A 15,788-nucleotide genomic window follows, 5' to 3' on the forward strand; every position below is an offset into this window, starting at 1 on the left:
CATGAAAAGAAAGATGACTGTGTCCTCAAACATTATTACGGTTCTGAGTTTCTAACCAGGCGGTCACATGAAATAAATAACTGATTTAATAATGTGTAAGCTACGCCTTTTACAAATCAACTTAAACTGAGCTAAGCAACACAATAATAATAATTTAACGCAGTTATGAAAAGTTTTAGTAGATTAGAGATTAATTTTGTGTTAATTAATATCCTCGTTGCCTCTCTTAAACCAAAATGTGTTTTTAGAGAAAAATGATGTGGCATGACTCTAAGAAAATAAAATATAAGAAGCAATAAAACATGAGACATATTTAGGCAAGAAAAAGCAATATATGTACATTAAAGTTAAAGCTCAGTTAAAACACACACATTCACACTGTGTCAGCTAAAAGGAGATTAAAATGATTCAAAGGGATTAACTTGTGTGGAGCGTAATATTTAAAAGCCAATTTCACAGTCTCAGTGCTGACGCGCTGATTTACAAGGACCACAGAGTCTTGGGACCGAGTGCAGAGTGAAACTGATCTATAGTTAATAAAACATGACAGATACACAGGAAGCTATATATATATATATATATATATATATATATATATATATATATATATATATATAAACGGGATGCAGTGCTCTTGTCTTCTCAATGACAACAACTGCTACCCAACTTTCTCCTGAAGAACACAACAACGAGCTCTAAAGCCTCCCAGTGATGGACCCGAAACTGCATGGAGTGCTTATAAATTACATAAACATAACAGATTGCTTCTATAATTCTGGGTAAAACAAGTCTTATATGGAGAGGAGGAGGAGGAGGAGGAGGAGGAGAGAAGAGCTCAGGGCATTATTGTAACGGGTATAGGATGGACTCAATAGCAGCACAAATGACACTGGTTTAAACTTTGCAGTCTTTATTTCACACGATGTCAAGGCAATATTAGCACGGTTCTAATGAGTATGACTCCACCGGATCTTCCACTCCCACAGCGGACAAAGACCAGGGAACAGGCAGGCAGAACTCAGAGTCAGGGACAGAAGGCTGGTGGGTTTACCGGGGCAGAGACGAGGAGCGATGGTCAAAGACAAGCTGATCAGGAACCAGGAAGTCAGTCCAGTGATGAACGCAAGATGACTTAGCAAAGTAGCGTAGACAATCTGACAAGGAGGGAGTGGGCCGAGGCAGCTTATATACTGGGTTGATTGGAGACGATGAGCAGGTGGGAGCGCCAGGTGAAGGTGGTTGAACTAATGAGGGGAGAGTGAGACTGAATGATTGGATGATTCCCACAGCAACAGGTGGGGGGGGGGCAGACTCTGACAATTATGGGTAGAAATGTACGATCAACAATAATTATCATGATAATAATCATTTGTTATGTTCTTGTACATTCTGGGTTAAACTATCTGATTGTGTGGATGAAGTGAATCTGAACAGGGAGAGTCATTTAACAGATGTGTGAACAATCTGAAGCTTTACATAATCAATAAAGATGTTTTTTTTCATCTCAGGATCTCATTCAAAGCTTCTGGAGAAAATGTGAAACTAAAATGAAAGTCCAGAGTTCATGTTCAGAGCACACAAACGTTTGTCAGTCAGTCTCAGCTTTGTCACAGAGGAAAGAGCAGAGTTTTCTATCACTTGTTGCTTTAAACAAACAAGTTCATTTAGTTCATTTAGTTGATCCCTACAGTCTTTAAAAGTAGAATGGGAGGCAGAGCCTTCAGCTATCAAGCTCCTCTTCTATGGAACCATCTACCGGATTCAGTCCGGGGTGCAGACACCCTCTCTATGTTTAAGAGTAGGCTTAAAACTTTCCTTTTTGATAAAGCTTATAGTTAGGGCCGACCAGGCTCGCCTTGGATCAGCCCTTAGTTATGCTGCTATAGGCCTAGACTACTGGGGGACTTCCCATGATGCACTGAGCTCCTCTCTCCTCCTCCTCCTCTCCATCTGTATGCATTCATGTAACATCAATGCATGTCACTAACTTTGCTTCTTCCCCGGAGTTTTTTGTGTTTTCTCATCTCACAGGAAAACCTGAGTCCCGGGCCGAACCTTCGCAGTCCTTCACAGTCCTGATGGCATCCTTCCCTGGCTGTTGCTGCTTGTGCTTGTTGTTGTTGTTGTGATTGTTGCTCTTCTGTCCCCCCTCCCCCTTTCCCTCTCTCTTTCTCTCTCTCAACCCAACCGGTCAAAGCAGATGGCCGCCCACCAAGAGCCGGGGTCTGCTTGAGGTTTCTACCCGTTAAAGGGGAGTTTTTCCTTACCGCTGTCGCCAAGTGCTGCTCATGGGGGAATTGTTGGGTCTCTGTAAATTAAAGAGTACGGTCTTGACCTGCTCTATGTGAAAAGTGCCTTGAGATGACTTCTGTTGTGATATGGCGCTATATAAATAAAGATTGATTGATTGATAAAGTCTTTGTTATACAGGCCTAAAAAACTGTAAAATAGTAAGAATTCATGTCATCAAGTTTGGGTGTGAATATATTATTGTGTGTGTGTGTGATGGGGGGGGGGTCCTGGTGGTCCTGGTCCTGATGAGGCAGTGAGTCGGGTGTGATGGGTCCATCACTATCCTGCCGGCCTGCTTCCTTATATGTTTATACATTATAAATATCTCAGATTGTTGATAATTATTCCCAGAGAAATAAAACCTATAATTAAATATGTTCTTGCAGAAATAACTCAGCACTGAGTTAACTTGGGTCGATCCATGTCTCTGATCGGTTGTTCCGTCATGTGATCAATCATGTGACCGCTTGAGTAAAAGTGACTTTTACACGTTGCTTTAAGTACTTTTAGTTTGTACCTGAGAGTTTTCTTACGTGTCGTTCAGAGAAGTTTGATGAAACTTAAGATTAAAACTTGTTGTGACTGATTTGAATCTTTAAATCCACAAACCGCTGCTGTGCTGAAGAGTTTCTTTCATTTATATTAATCAGCAGCAAAGAAAAGCATCTAAACCAGCAGTGATTCACTTCCTGACAGCCGTTACTACTTTATAAATACACACGATTCATATACACACTAGTGTTCATACCTCAGTTTTATATTTGTTAATCATCTCATTTCCTTTTCAAACTATTCCACAATCATCTTCACAGCAGGAAAACACAAAGTTCATTCTCAACTTTATTGTCGGATACAAAACTTCCACAGTGTCAGAAAAGGATGAAGGGTGAACTCACTAACATGTGATCTGTGTCAGCTGCAGGGGGAGAGCCTCCACCCTGAGCTTTCAGTCTTCTGAATTGCTCTTCGTCTGACTCATCACCTGGGACCAAGCTGCCGAGGGAAACCCTGCGAGGAGCTGAAAGCTCCAGACAGAACAGCTCCCAGGATCCTCTGAGCACACAAACCCCTCCACCACGATAAGGTGGCAATTCCAGGAGGGGGATGAAGGGTTTTTTTTTTTTTGTCTTTTTTTTTTTTTATGTAACAGCAGGCAGGTCTGAATTATTCTCCAAATGTCCTCTAGATTTCTTGAAGATCATGAGAACAAGAAGAACAATAATCAGACCAGCTACCGGCAGAATGATTATAAAACGTCCACGCATGTCTTTTCCATCGTCTGTGTTTCCAGCCGTGTGACCTGCAGAGCAGAAACAGGTGTAAGATATCAGCTGTCAGGTGCAGTCCAGACCAGAAGTACCAGGACGTTTCATTCCTATATTGATGTAAACATACTCAAAAAAATTAAGGCTGAGTTTACAAACTCACCCGAGTCTTCGACCTTCAGGACGATGGTGTTCATGGTCTCAGGTGTGGCTCTCTTTCTGTGTCCTTTGCTGTTCACTGAAAGAAGACACTCGTATGTTCCGGTGTCGCTGATGGTGACGTTCTTCAGAATCACAGATCCATTTCCGTTCTTCATCTCTGGATCCATCAGCTGCACTCGACGATGGAAAGACGGATGCTGGAAGGACTGAACTGAGCGCTTGTCACGGTAGAAGAAGACGTAACCGCCAGACTTTAGGTCAGGTCTGCTCCACTGTAACAGTCTGATGGTACCGTCTGGACCCTGACACTGAAGCGCAGCGTTCTGTCCAGGACGCACTTTGACGTCTTGATGGTCTGAACAGAAACAGACAAACCAATGGTCAGCATAGTGTTTATTGTCCTCTTTATATATAAAATATTCCCTACCTTAAAACAATCTCTGTGAGAAAGCCCCTTGAATATAGACACCGGTAAACTGATGCTGCCCTCTGCTGGTCACAGAGTGCTGAGTCAGGGTAGTCACCACATGCTAATTAGTGCTATGGAGGAGCTAACTTTGGCCAGGAACATGTGCTCCTGCTGGTTTTGCTGTGTGCGAATGCCAGAAAGTGAGTAATGGACGACAGTTCCTGTTTACCTCGTATCTAAATGCTATATGTATCACTGGACAGACTCTAAACTGTAAAATATTGAAGTTTCTAGTTTTCTCCACTAGTGAGTTACTGACAGCTCTGTTCATCCAGGCTAACTGAGCTAGGATATTGTTAACAGGTATACTAGACATTATGTCATTAATCCATTTATCAGTCTGTCATTTACTGAAGTAAACTTGAGTTCACCTGTATAGCAGTAGTACATGGGCAAGCTCTATTAATGGCCTCATGATAATATGATGGCTCGATGGTGGTTTATACCCACACTGAGTAAGTTAACTTGTTGAATACTGACTTACTGGTTACTGGTTACACCCGCATGTATTAATTCCTGCACCTGGTCACATGTAAATTTAACAGTGATACAGCAAGATTGGAACTTGGTTGACCAATAAACTGTGTACCTGTTCCTGTGATTCTCTGACCAGATCCATACACCAGTAATCTTCACCTACTCAAACCAGTAACCTGATTAAAGGATCCTTCATCCTTATTTATAATCCCACCTCTTCAGATTCCTCCAGGTTCAGAGTTATATTAGAGCTAATACACCTTCCTTCCCCGACTCTCCTCATCAATCACCTTTGGAAGCTGTTTCCCTTCCAGCCTTCAAAAAGGGAGTTTAGCATTTTAGCATGCTAAAATTCTACAAATAATAATGCTAGCATGAATTTTAGCAGGTAATATGTTTACCATGTTGACAGTCAAGGTTTAGCATTTTAGCATGCTAAAATTCTACCAATGATAATGCTAGCATGAACTTTAGCAGGTATAATGTTTACCATGTTAACAGTTATGGTTTAGCATTTTAGCATGCTAAAATTGATACTGCTAGCATGTTTACCATGTTAACAGTTAAGGTTTAGCATTTTAGCATGCTAACATAAGCTAATGACATGGATGTCTTATAAGAAATGAATTCGGACTCAAACATGGCGCCCACTCCTTCTTCCTATTAAAGACATGACCCGGATGTTGCTAACACTTCCTGATTGTTGGGTCCGTAGAGCATGCTGGCTCTCCGTTCACTAGAATAAAATGATTTGATCATGTGACTCTTCTAGACTCTTCTAGTTGTAGTTACACAGTTTGGCCACTGTGTGCTCCTGGGGGGGGGGTTGGGTTATTAGCAGTAAGCACAAAGTCCAGCTGAGGATGATGATGTCATCGGTTTTGCAGGTATTTGGTCATAAACCAAAGTAAACTTTGACCAGATGATGGCTCAGATAAAAAGTCAGAGGATCAAAGTGATTATAATTCATCCTGAGGGGAACATGAACGTGTGAAACTAATTTTACAGCCGTCCGTCCCATAGTTGTTGAGATATTTCAGTCTGGATCAAAATGGTGGCGGACAGACTGACATGCAGCTAGCATGACAAAGCAAATGAGGTAAACAGGTAAAAGTGTAACACACACACACACACACACACACTCACAGCTTACCTTTCGAGGCCGACGTCAGGACTGAAATGATCAGACTGGTGAGGACCGCCCTGGATAATACAGATGTTGAAGTATCCATGACGGCTGAGCTGCTAATGGTCGAGCTGCTCGTCCTCACTGAAGCTGCTGCTTCCTGGTTTCCTGCTTTTATCACCTCTGTCCTGAGGGCGTGTCTGCCATGTGTCATGTGATTTCTGTGAAACACACCTGTTGAAGTGCTGTCAGACATTCAACCACCGAATGAAGAAAGTCAGCAGACAGACAGTAAAACGCTGTTGGTGGCCTAGTCAGTGAACGCCACAGTAAAGCTGTTAACAGAAGAACACATGTTCACATTCAGTGATAAAAAACTGCAAATGGACCAGTCCTTATGTTCAATGTCTTCCCTCCTCTGAACTTGTGGATAAACTGTTGTGCTGCTATACTGAGACTGAGGATTGATAAGGTTTGTCAGACTCTGTTACCTCATTTACACCTGACATTAACATGTTCACGCAGGTGTAAACACACTCAGGACGCAACTGTGATCAGACGTCAGTAGCTGTAAATGTTCTGCACAGCGTGATCACACTCATAAAAGAAAAACAACGTCCCCTTTGCAAAGAAAGGTCCTCTAGCTCCGCCTCTTCCTGCCGGCTAAATAAAGCCCCGTAAAAACCACAAGTAGCAGCAGCTCAGTGTGGTTAGTCTGATGTGTAGTATCAGTGTGTAGCAGACGGGACTTTAAGATCCTACCAGTGAACTCTGTACATGTCTTTAATGTCTTTACACTCCCCCAAGCTGAAGGCGACCTCACACCAACTCTAAATAAATATAAAAACCTGCAAACACAATTTACAGTCAAGTAATAATAATAATAATAATAATAATAGGAGCAATTACTCAGAGGTGACCTCAGGTTTCCCATAAAAGAACAGGAAAGGGCCAAGTACTCTATAGAGCTTATTCTATAGGTTACAGGTGTCTAATCCAGTGGGAATGAGAAGGAGGGACAGCGTCTATGTGTCGTAGGAAGGAAGTTTAGTTCAGGCTCGATGGGACATTGTAAGATTTAAGAGAGTTTGGAAAACTAATTTCCAAAACTCAGCTAAGCAAGAACATACCAGAACATATGAAGACATGAGGCAGATAGGATCTACCTCGGGTTCATTTTAGCTCATTTTGTTTCGGAAATAAGAATACGATGTAGTACTTTGAACCGTATAAGTTAGAGGAGGAAGGTATCTTACTGAGAACCAGGTCATCTGAAAGATTCAAATCTAGGTCGTGTTTCCAAGCAGGTCTAATAGTCAATAAGAGGAGCAGCTTTAGTTTGAAATGGAAGAATATAGAGTTGATATTGATCCTTTCATGGTAGGAGTCAAAGACAGAGATGAGTCTATGGGGTCGTTCAGGGCTTTTCAGGGTAAAAGACGTTGCAAAAAAATGTCTGACTCGTAAGTATTTAAATAAATGGGTCCTGGAGACCAAATGTATCCGTTAGTTGTGAGAAAGATGCCAAACAATTATTATTTCAGGCCCTTATTATGTCAAAGAGTGGATGAAACAAACAAACGTTTACCTGCAACTGCACCCAAACCCAGACGCCACCGTATGACTCCGTTCCCAGTAACTCCCACTGGCTGCCAGCAGCAAACCAGAAGGTCAGAAGCAGCAGCTGTGTGGTGTGTTCAGGTGATAACATGTGACTCTTCATCGGTGGTAGTTTTTAAAGAATCACATTGTTTTCATTTGCTTGCAATTTTACCTTAATAACAGCACAGAAAACATCACAAATTGTATCACAATTTTTGAGACCCCCAATAATCACTACTGGAGTGACTGATTAATACGGTGCACAGATGAAACAGCTGCTAGAGGTTGGTCTGCTCTTCTCTTCATTAATAAAGTCTGACAACACTGTAGTGAGATTTGCTTTTTTACTCATTTTGCCACAACGAAACCCAGAAACTCTTCATGCACCGAGTGAGTCCAGTATCTTATAATACAGACTTATAGCAACACTAATATCACCTGCTGCAGTCTGTGACATTTACCACGTAAATATCTATTTCATGTTATTTCCAGTAAGTCTGCGACTTCCTCAGAATCTTAACTTCAGTGGAAAACTGAAGGCTGTTTCAGGAAACTGTGGTCAGCGGTCGTTTATCACTGTCTCTGTTTCTGAGCTCAAACTCTGCTCACAGACTGGATACCTGATGTCTGCATCCACTTGCATTCATATCATTCAATTTTTATTTCATGGAGCAAAAGATAGTGATCATTTTCTTGGTAACTGCATTATTGATTTGATTTGACTGGTGTTGTTTACAGGGTGAAGTGTTTTCTCCTTGTTCTCTACGCAAGAAACACAGAAACTCTCCTGATAATGTGACAATCCTGCAGGTTTATACTTCTGACAAATCACATTTTTTCTGTCATTTTGGTGGACAGCTTCAAATACTAAACTACCCATGATCCTCAGCTGCTGTTGCTATGGAGAAGAAGCCGGTCAAATTCAAAACACTTCATTGTTGAATTAAAACATAATGTGTCGCCGTGGTGAATTCACTCCAAAGTGAACTGAATTAACTCTGCAGGTTGTAAAGCTGTTTGCAGTGGTTTGTTGCTGAAGTGCATCCTGGGAGTCGTAGTTGATCTGAGATGAGGGGAGTTTTGCCTTCATTCAGGGGAAACTGAGAACATGCTGTTGCTCAGAGTGAGGCGGCGGACTGCAGTGGTCTGTTCCTGTGTTCTTATGTTGTTGTGTTGTTGTGTTGTTGTGTTGTTGTGTTGTAGTTATGTGCCGGTGTTTTCACACTACGATTATCGTATCGTATTTTAGCATGCTAACATTCTACCAATGATAATGCTAGCATGACCTTTAGCAGGTATAATGTTTACCATGTTAACAGTTATGGTTTAGCAGTTTAGCATGCTAACATTGATACTGCTAGCATGTTTACCATGTTAACAGATAAGGTTTAGCATTTTAGCATGCTAAAATTGATAATGCTAGCATGTTTACCATGTTAACAGATAAGGTTTAGCATTTTAGCATGCTAACATTGATAATGCTAGCATGTTGACCATGTTAACAGATAAGGTTTAGCATTTTAGCATGCTAAAATTGATAATGCTAGCATGTTGACCATGTTAACAGATAAGGTTTAGCATTTTAGCATGCTAACATTGATAATGCTAGCATGTTTACCATGTTAACAGATAAGGTTTAGCATTTTAGCATGCTAAAATTGATACTGCTAGCATGTTTACCATGTTAACAGATAAGGTTTAGCATTTTAGCATGCTAACATAAGCTAATGACATGGATGTCTTATAAGAAATGATTTTGGACTCAAACATGGCGCCCGCTCCTTCTTCCTATTAAAGACATGACCCGGATGTTGCTAACACTTCCTGATTGTTGGGTCCGTAGAGCATGCTGGCTCTCCCTTCACTAGAATAAAATGATTTGATCATGTGACTCTTCTAGACTCTTCTAGTTGTAGTTACACAGTTTGGCCACTGTGTGCTCCTGGGGGGGTTGGGTTATTAGCAGTAAGCACAAAGTCCAGCTGACGATGATGATGTCATTGGTTTTGCAGGTATTTGAGTAAATTTGGACCAGATGATGGCTCAGATAAAAAGTCAGAAGATCAAAGTGATTATAATTCATCCTGAGGGGAACATGAACGTGTGAAACTAATTTTACAGCCGTCCATCCCATAGTTGTTGAGATATTTCAGTCTGGATCAAAATGGTGGCGGACAGACTGACATGCAGCTAGCATGACAAAGCAAATGAGGTAAACAGGTAAAAGTGTAACACACACACAAACACACATTCACAGCTGACCTTCAAAGGCCGACGTCAGGCCTGAGTGATCAGACTGGTGAGGACCGTTCATGTTTAAAGACAGACATTTGTAAACATGCCTTCTCCACATCATCATGTAAATGAGCTTCATTGTGTTATATAGAAAGTCTGGAGCTGACAGTCTGGTGATGATGATGATGAAGGCTGCTGTGTGTCCTCTGACAGCGACGATGATCATAGAAACAGCTCATCTCTAATGCTAATACCGTGCTATCATACATGCTAACACACCCATAATGCTACAGACACACGCAGGATATTTAATATGTCGACATACAGAACAGACAGTTGGACTGCCTGTGTGTGAGTGATGGATGACGCTTCACTCATCTCACATTTTGATGTTTTATCTTTTATTTCCTCCCTCAGCTGAGATCTTTAACGAAGCTCCTGAGATCATTTCAGCTTACCTGCTGCGGAAGGAAACCATATCACCTACAAACAGGAAGAAGAAGAAGAAGAAGAAGGAGTGTCAAGTGTTTGGTCTCATACAACTGGATGGCAGAATGGAGCAAACATCTCTTCAGTGGCTGATCTGTAAGTACAGTTTAATATTAATAATCAGCTATTTCACCCACAACCTTCATTCTATGTTTTAAAACTGTTTGTCTCTTTTAAAAATCCACACACACATTGTTTGTATGTTACTATTGTTATTATAATTACTTTGTTATTGTTATTATTATTATAATTGTATTTGTATTGTTATTATTATTATTGTATTTTTATTGTTATTATTATTGTATTTTTATTGTTATTGTTATTATAATTGTATTTTTATTGTTATTATTATTATTGTATTTTTATTGTTATTATTATTATAATTGTATTTTTATTGTTATTATTATTATTGTATTTTTATTGTTATTATTATTATTATTGTATTTTTATTGTTATTGTTATTATAATTGTATTTTTATTGTTATTATTATAATTGTAGTTTTATTGTTGTTATTATTATAATTGTATTTTTATTGTTATTATTATTATTGTATTGTTATTGTTATTATTATTATAATTGTATTTTTATTGTTATTATTATTATTGTATTTTTCGTTCTAGTGATTTTCAGACTCAGAACATAAACAGTACAGATGGATTTAATAGTTAAACATTGAAATAAGTCTTGTATATTTAATCACTAGTATAATGCAGATTCTTTTATGCTTTAACAGATTAAATGTTAACTTAACGACTCATCGATTATTGTCTATCATATCAATCATTCTTCATCTATAAACTGACTGCTGTGTAGGTGGTAGTGGTTCAGTATCCTGTTTACCACATTCACACAGGATTAAGGCTGAAACTTATTGTTAGTGTCAGTTGCGGTCAAGTTGTTTTCTCTGCTAAAGTGTGAAACCTCAATTTCCCTTCAGGTGTGACGACGGTGCTCTGCTGCAGACACGCTAAAGGTCAGTTACATGTTGTAGAACACGTATCAGTCAACATACACAGCAGCAGAAAGAACAGATTGCACACATTTGTATTTCCTGTCATAATTACAGGTAATTATATAGTTTGTTGTCTTTGATAACTGGTGTTTTACACATCAGTGTCCAGCAGGCAGCAGCAGAGAGCTGCCGCACACTCAAATAAACACAATGACAAAAACTGTTCCGGCAGTTATGAAAAGACCAAAAACTAAATAATTGTCCTTTTAAAATATGTTTTTTTTAATTGAATCATGACACAGTGAATCCATACATAAAAAGGAAAATATTACAATGTATTTCACTTTCCCATTTTAAATCTTCTATAGAAACGGAGATGTCTCATGAACATATGACAGATTTTATGAAATGAGAACATAAATGTAAACATGACATTATCAGTAAAGGACAGGAAGGATTTCTACTCGATAATTAATTCATCCTTTCAGTCGTTGAAACAAAAATACTAAACATTTATTTATTTTTATATATTTTACAAGGCTCATAATAAGCTCATAATACTCCATCAAATAGTGATTTTTCCCTCTAAACTTCTCACATGCTTTCATTTCAATAAATGTTCAAATGATCCAATATTTCAGCAAAAATCAAAGATTAGAGAAAAAGTCCAAAAAACTGAAAACAGATTTGTGTATCAGAACTTTGTTTTTTCTTCTTTCCTCTCCCATTAATCATCTCACCACCCCTCAGATTTATCTGCTGACCCTTTGGAGGGGCCCCGACCCCTAGGTTGGGAACCACTGGACTAAACTAGCTAACTGTATATAAAGTAGTGTAAACTAGCTCCACCTCCAGCAGCTACAACAGTAACATGCTGCTCTAACACTGATGCTTCACTATTAATAATCTAATGATGTCATATATAATAATATATCAGTCAGAGGGACCAAACCACTACTTTTACTGCAATACTTTAACTACATCAAGCTCATAATACTTATGTACTTTTACTGCAATACTTTAACTACATCAAGCTCATAATACTTATGTACTTTTACTGCAATACTTTAACTACATCAAGCTCATAATACTTATGTACTTTTACTGTAATACTTTAACTACATCAAGCTCATAATACTTATGTACTTTTACTGCAATACTTTAACTACATCAAGCTCATAATACTTATGTACTTTTACTGCAATACTTTAACTACATCAAGCTCATAATACTTATGTACTTTTACTGCAATACTTTAACTACATCAAGCTCATAATACTTATGTACTTTTACTGCAATACTTTAACTACATCAAGCTCATAATACTTATGTACTTTTACTGCAATACTTTAACTACATCAAGCTCATAATACTTATGTACTTTTACTGCAATACTTTAACTACATCAAGCTCATAATACTTATGTTTTAGCTGGTCTGACTGTGAGTCGCAGCAGCTCTCAGATGTTTGAAGGAAATTCTGTCTCTCTGAGCTGTGAGGAGGACGACAGCTCTGCTGGATGGAGGCTGTGGAGGAACACAACCACAGAAACCAGAGCTGAATGTGGCAACTGGGGAGAACGAGCTGGTTCCTCCTGTAACATCAGCTACATCCACCCTCTGGACAGCGGAGTTTACTGGTGTGAGTCCAGAGAGGGAGCAACCAGTAACAGCATCAACATCACTGTCACTGGTAAGATCAGACTGTGGAGTTAGTATTGATGAAGCTGAGTGTAAATGATGAAATGCTGTAGTTTGTCTCTGTGTTGAGGTGGATCAGTGATCCTGCAGAGTCCTGTCCACCCTGTGATGGAGGGAGATGATGTCACTCTGCACTGTAAAACAAAGACCTCCAACCTCCCAGCTGATTTCTATAAAGATGGCTCCCTCATCAGGACTGAGCCTGCAGGTCACATGACCATCCGCAATGTTTCCAAGTCTGATGAAGGCCTCTACAAGTGTGACATCAGCAGTCATGGAGAGTCTCCTTCCAGCTGGATCACTGTCACAGGTGAGGAAGTTACCTTTGATTCAATCCACGTTCATTCTTCTGACTGTCATGTAAACTTTGTATTGACCTTCCTGGTTATACATTTTTTCAGAAAGATAGAAAAACTGGTTGTAATCTATGTAAGAAACTCAATGGAGTTTACAGAAATGGAGTTTGATGTACAATTTGAATATCTGTCTCATGTCTGTTTATCACCATGAATGATCAACACCTGATCTAGTCTGAATACGGCCTGACACATGCAAGAGCCACATGATTAACGCTCAAACAGCCAGCGCGGGAATTTAAAATGAGATCTAAAAACTCTGTATACTGTGAAGTACAGAGAGATTTATCTAGTGGTGATAGGCTTAATCAACATTGTGTGAACTCGTAGCGGACGTTCATTTATGTGTAAAAGTTCCGCACTGCAGGTTTAAAATGGTGATGACAAAGTTTGACTTTGTGAAGTAAACAGCATGACATAAGATCATCTCCCTACGTTGACCTGGCCAGGTGTGATTCTCTCTGTAGGTAAAACTGCAACCATAACGCCCCCTGTCTCACCAGCCCCGCCCCCTGTCTCCGCAACTCCACCCATCGCCTGTGAAGCCCCGCCCCCTATGTCGGCAGCCCTACCCCTTGCGTTCATACTTGTCTGCCACCTAGTGCTGTTCTGTCTGTGCGTCATCTCCACTCTCATCATGGTGTCTTTATATCGACGCAGGTTTACAGGTAACACTCTGAATCATTCACTCACCTTACAGACTATCAATCAATCAATCGATCAATCAATCATGTGTTGCACAAAATCTCTATCAGGTATATGGACTTGATCACATGTTAGTTGCAATCGATCTTTGTCTCTGTCAATCGTGTTTTGGAAAATGTTTCTAAATTTGATCACTAACTCCTCATACAACAGGAAACAACCACCCCGTCTCCATGGCAACGCCCACACCCACCAAGGCTGAGCAGGGACAGGCTGATGATGCCATCACCTCTGTCATGATGGAGCATCACTTCTGAACTGAACCAACGTGTTGTCGTTCTGAAGTTAAGCTAAAATGTAAAAAAAAAAACATCAGAGGAGCCAAAACGCGTCCCTGCGGAACTCCACATGTTCTAGTTTGACTTCAGCAGCAGCAACAGTCTCACTTTACACTCTAATCTGATCGTGTGAGCAGCTGTGTGCGAGCAGTTATCAGGATTAACAGAGTCAGGTTTAGTGAAGCCTGTTAACTCAGAGAAAGACTGACTGGGTTGAACTTGATTCATGACACAGACTCCTGGACAAATGTAACATACATTTGTTTGGTTCAGATGTTTTAGAAGAATCTCAGCCGGATAAATAAAAATATGGATGTTTTGTGTGTGTTTGGTTACCATGTGGTCTGTGGCCGTCTACAAGAGGGAAACAGACTAAATGGATCAATCAAGACCACAAATTATTAAATCAAGAGCATGAATTATTAAATGGATGCTATCAGAGTTTAGGCTAACGTTAGTAGCTCTGTCCAGGCTCTTATTTGAATGTGGTTTATCTAATCCAAGTTAACAATCTGTTATGAGGCTAAAACGATCCTGTTAATTCTCATCCAGCTAACTTAGTTAATGGATTATTAATGTTTAAGGTGTTAAATGTGTAATTAATGTACATATAGTGTGTGTAGCATAAATGTGGACATCCTCAGGTCAGAGTGGGAACTTGTTATTAGTACTTAGCAGCTAAGCTAACGTCTGCTGTGTGTTCAGAGGCTGTGTTGGTTCATTGAAGCTTTAATAGTCTCACTTATTGTTAATTCATGTTTAAAGTTTACAGATAAATTGTTAGAAACTTTGAACACATTTACACAAACTGTAACAACAACGTCTTGTTTATTTTTGCAGAATGAACATTAAAACTATTAAAATCATAATTCACACTTTCTGCGCTTGTTGGTTTAGGAATCCAGTTTATTCAGCTGTTGGACAGACATGGAAATACTTCAGATTCAAGCAGATAAACAACACTCACATGTTGGTGATGGAACAACAAACAGAGAAATCAATTATTCATCTGATCGATCGACAGATAAATTCATCAGCAACTATTTTTATAATCAAATAATTGTTTTAGTAACTCAAAAATTCAGTTTCAAGCTTCTCGGATGTGATTCGAAGCTCTTCTGTGACAGAACGAGTTGATTGGACAAAACAAAACATATTTTCTGACGTTTTATAGATAAAACGATAAATCAACTGAGAAAATGATCAGCCGTGTTGTTCTGTTGGTTGGATGTCGTCTCCTGGGAATGTGTCTTGACAAAACAATATATCAATTTGTTGAAAAAATAACTGAAAATTATAATAGTCATTAGTTACAACCCTGATGAAGGAACAAAAATAAGTACACCGAACGCTACATGTGAAGGAATCATTTATCTAAATTTGTTTTTAATCACTCACCTCCAGGAAATTGTGATTTTGCTGTTGCAATAATGCAAATTCAGGAAATCTCTGCAATATTTGCAAAAGCTGCAGTTTTGCTAAATTACTGCAACTTTTCCACATTAAATGTCCAAATCAACAGATGGTTTTTATAACTTTGAGTCCATTAGCACTGAAATATAGTTCTTCCTGTGATATGCAGGATGCTTTTTATTCAAGGATGGTAGGAGTTTGAAAATTAATCTAATTATTTTCCATCAGAGTTGCTGCAAAATCAAACATTTTTGGCCTCAGTACTC

General features: G+C 39.3%; 3 protein-coding genes across 9 annotated transcripts in view; 1 reads left to right on the plus strand and 2 right to left on the minus strand.

Annotated features, from left to right (window-relative positions):
• Window positions 1–3,119: 3,119 nt before the first annotated feature.
• Window positions 3,120–6,047, minus strand: LOC122974224. Its single transcript, XM_044342209.1, has 3 exons — window positions 5,819–6,047; window positions 3,721–4,074; window positions 3,120–3,592 (listed from the first exon to the last, which is right to left on the minus strand). Exons 1-3 carry the CDS (start codon window positions 6,045–6,047, stop codon window positions 3,432–3,434), a joined length of 744 nt encoding a protein of 247 aa, XP_044198144.1. The 3' UTR covers window positions 3,120–3,431.
• Window positions 4,092–15,403, plus strand: LOC122974159 (high affinity immunoglobulin gamma Fc receptor I-like). 6 transcript variants are annotated; one of them, XM_044342096.1, is made up of 7 exons: window positions 4,092–4,328; window positions 10,046–10,213; window positions 11,056–11,091; window positions 12,502–12,762; window positions 12,841–13,080; window positions 13,630–13,794; window positions 13,985–15,403. In XM_044342096.1, the coding sequence occupies exons 1-7, from the start codon at window positions 4,199–4,201 to the stop codon at window positions 14,086–14,088; spliced, it is 1,104 nt and encodes a 367-aa protein (XP_044198031.1). In that variant the 5' UTR covers window positions 4,092–4,198; the 3' UTR covers window positions 14,089–15,403. The 6 variants fall into 6 exon arrangements, with proteins under 6 accessions (XP_044198031.1, XP_044198030.1, XP_044198035.1 ...); XM_044342095.1 differs by having other exon boundaries at window positions 4,093–4,328; window positions 13,594–13,794; XM_044342100.1 differs by lacking the exon at window positions 4,092–4,328 and adding an exon at window positions 5,809–5,856 and having other exon boundaries at window positions 13,594–13,794.
• Window positions 14,919–15,788, minus strand: part of LOC122974218 (motile sperm domain-containing protein 1-like) — a 6,489-nt gene continuing 5,619 nt past the window's right edge. For both annotated transcript variants that reach the window (XM_044342199.1, XM_044342200.1), the window contains exon 6: window positions 14,919–15,788. This exon is cut by the window's right edge and continues 686 nt beyond it. The gene's annotated coding sequence lies outside the window, so the exon portion shown is untranslated.

The sequence above is a fragment of the Thunnus albacares genome, chromosome 22 (genome assembly GCF_914725855.1).
Source record: "Thunnus albacares chromosome 22, fThuAlb1.1, whole genome shotgun sequence".
NCBI classification, from domain to species: Eukaryota; Metazoa; Chordata; class Actinopteri; order Scombriformes; family Scombridae; genus Thunnus; species Thunnus albacares.